The 2,505-nt window shown below is 35.0% G+C and overlaps 1 protein-coding gene across 1 annotated transcript in view; it reads right to left on the bottom strand.

The window, feature by feature from the left end:
* Positions 1-1,252, bottom strand: part of MCCC1 (methylcrotonoyl-CoA carboxylase 1 (alpha)) — a gene marked incomplete at its 5' end in the record, with an annotated part of 18,268 nt that extends 17,016 nt beyond the window's left edge. The window contains 3 exons of the mRNA XM_010010800.1: positions 294-415; positions 584-679; positions 1,113-1,252. Of these exons, the coding sequence (XP_010009102.1) occupies positions 294-415; positions 584-679; positions 1,113-1,252 (358 nt within the window). The remainder of the gene's footprint in view (positions 1-293; positions 416-583; positions 680-1,112) is intronic.
* Between the last annotated feature and the right edge of the window lie 1,253 nt (positions 1,253-2,505).

A 2,505-nucleotide genomic window follows, 5' to 3' on the forward strand; every position in this document is an offset into this window, starting at 1 on the left:
TTATGTAACATTGCAATGCCCCAATTCTGGAAAACTAGAATCAGTTACGTATTTAATTACCAAAGTTTTAATTACTTTACAATCTTGACTGTTTCTAATTCTATAGGAATCTACAGATCTTATAGATCTATAGATCATCTATAAGCCTAGAGCTTATTCCTATGAAGAAAGCCATGCAAGACAACGAAAACTGACAGAATAAAACAGTTATGGAGCAACTGGTCATTTGTTAACAAAATTAGCTTTGGCAAACTGTAAGCTGCATAGCCAAGTAAAAAATCAGAAATAGATACCTCTTAATACCCATATCTCTGATAGCAGATGAAGGTGGACCTATGAAGATTATTCCCTCTTGCTTGCACAACTCTGCAAACTCTGTGTTTTCCGAGAGGAAACCATAACCCGGATGAATAGCCTACAACAGAATAATGTTACCAGCCTATTTTTTATACGTTTAGCTTAGAAAACCCTGAAACTTCCAGAGAGTTTCAATAAGACAACACAAGATGGAAGCACCATGGGTGAAAATAAAGAATGAAAGAGCATGGTAGTAAAAGAACATTTAAGGCCATGAGCTACATGCCTGAGCTGCTGAGACCTTGGCCACTTGCATTATTTTTTCCGAGGCCAAGTAACTCTGCTGTGAGGGTGCTGGACCAATGCAATATGCTTCATCTGCCTGTTACAGAAAAAATACATTTAATATAGACTGTTTAATAGATAATAAAAAGCAAATTTAACTGAATTTGAGTCAATTACATTGTTTATCAGATTGCTAGCACGCAACAGTTTACATCACTGCTTGTCTTCATACAGAGACTCAACTGGGTGAAACAGTTTTGAGTTTCTTCCCAAAACCAGAGCCCATTCTCTAACCCCCTCGCCACTCCAGCATTAGAAAGCCAAATTAACACACTTCCTGTAAAGCTGTCAGGTGCTGAGACAGAAAGTAGGCAAACTATTCACGTATTCAAGAAAAACATGAAAGTCACACTGTTACAGAGGTGAAAATCAACTGCATTAGCATATGAATCTACTTTTACATTGAACTTATTAATGAGAAATAGTGTTGTTAATGAACATCAATCAAAAACTTAATGAATATACTTCACCATTGCTACATGCATGGAATTTCTGTCTGCTTCACTATAAACTGCTACAGACTTCAAACCCATTTTCTTTGCTGTTCGCATCACTCTGCATGCAATTTCTCCTCGGTTTGCGATAAGAATCTTCTCTATATTGTGACCTCCTGTTTGAAAGGATGAAGCCATTTTAAAATTCAGATTTCTTTTTCATCATTTATAGTGTTTATGCCTTTCTCCCAACAATGAAAAAACATGCTTCACCAAAAGCATTTCCATGCTAGTCTTCAAATTTTTTCCTTAAGAGTTCTTATGCAGACGTATGTTTAATTCTTTTTTTTTTCTTTTTAGAACTAAAAAACATTTCCTAAATCTAAAACAACACTGAAACATAAAAGTTGATGTTTATGTTTTTACTGTGTACTTTCGGGACCAACTAGGGAACAACTAACACCTGTCCTCACTGGCCCCTTGTACCCCAGAAGTAATTCACATTTCTTTGAAGAGCACAGTCACAGTCACAAAATAATAACAAGGCATGAAGGGGTTTGGGGGTTGGTTTGTTTGTTGGCTTTGTTTGTTGTTTTTTTGGGTTTGTTTTTTTTGTAGTGACTTACTAGCTTTTATTAAGTTTCATGACAGTGGTTACAACAGTACAGAAATATGCACAGGCATAACTAAATAGGTTTAAACTAACTAACGTGACGAAAATATACCTCTGAACACTGCAACATATCTTTATAGACAACTTGACAACAGGGCCAGTTTAAATCACCTTGCTATATACTTTTCTTCATATAATGTTTAAGTACCATTTTACCTAAAAACCCAATTCTCTCACACTTTGCAACATTTGGATCAGAAAACAACTCAGAGGAAAACACCACAAAAATAGAGCTTTTATTGAGTATACCTAAATATGACAGACAAAACTATTCAAAATGTTGTTTACACATTAAAGATTATTTCTGCTAGGTCAGCTACAGACACCTGTTTTCAAAGGCTATACAAATATTTAATATTTATTTTTAAAGTGTACAGTTTTTCAGCAACTAATGGTCTAAATCTAATTGTAAAACCATCCACATTACACAAGCAATTAAACCTAGTGGCTAAAGAAGTTAAATTTCATACCTATCGTTGAAGCACATTTCACAAATCTTTGTACTTGGTTCCATAGCCTGTACAATTACAAACACACAGAAGTATTAGAAAAGTATATGAAGAACTGGCCACCACTCTAGTTTCATTTTCAGGTAAGAGAAGAAACTATTTACACAGAACACATTCAAGTTCAAGGAAGGTTTGTGCTAACTTCACTAGCTCTCTCCTTAAGTATTTGCATTTAGACACAAGAGAAATTATCTCCTTGCTTTTCTACCAGCATTCAAAGCCTCTTTTAGTGGATAGAACAGCCAAC

Source organism: Nestor notabilis, unplaced genomic scaffold (assembly GCF_000696875.1).
Source record: "Nestor notabilis isolate BGI_N333 unplaced genomic scaffold, ASM69687v1 scaffold12463, whole genome shotgun sequence".
Taxonomy (NCBI): domain Eukaryota; kingdom Metazoa; phylum Chordata; class Aves; order Psittaciformes; family Psittacidae; genus Nestor; species Nestor notabilis.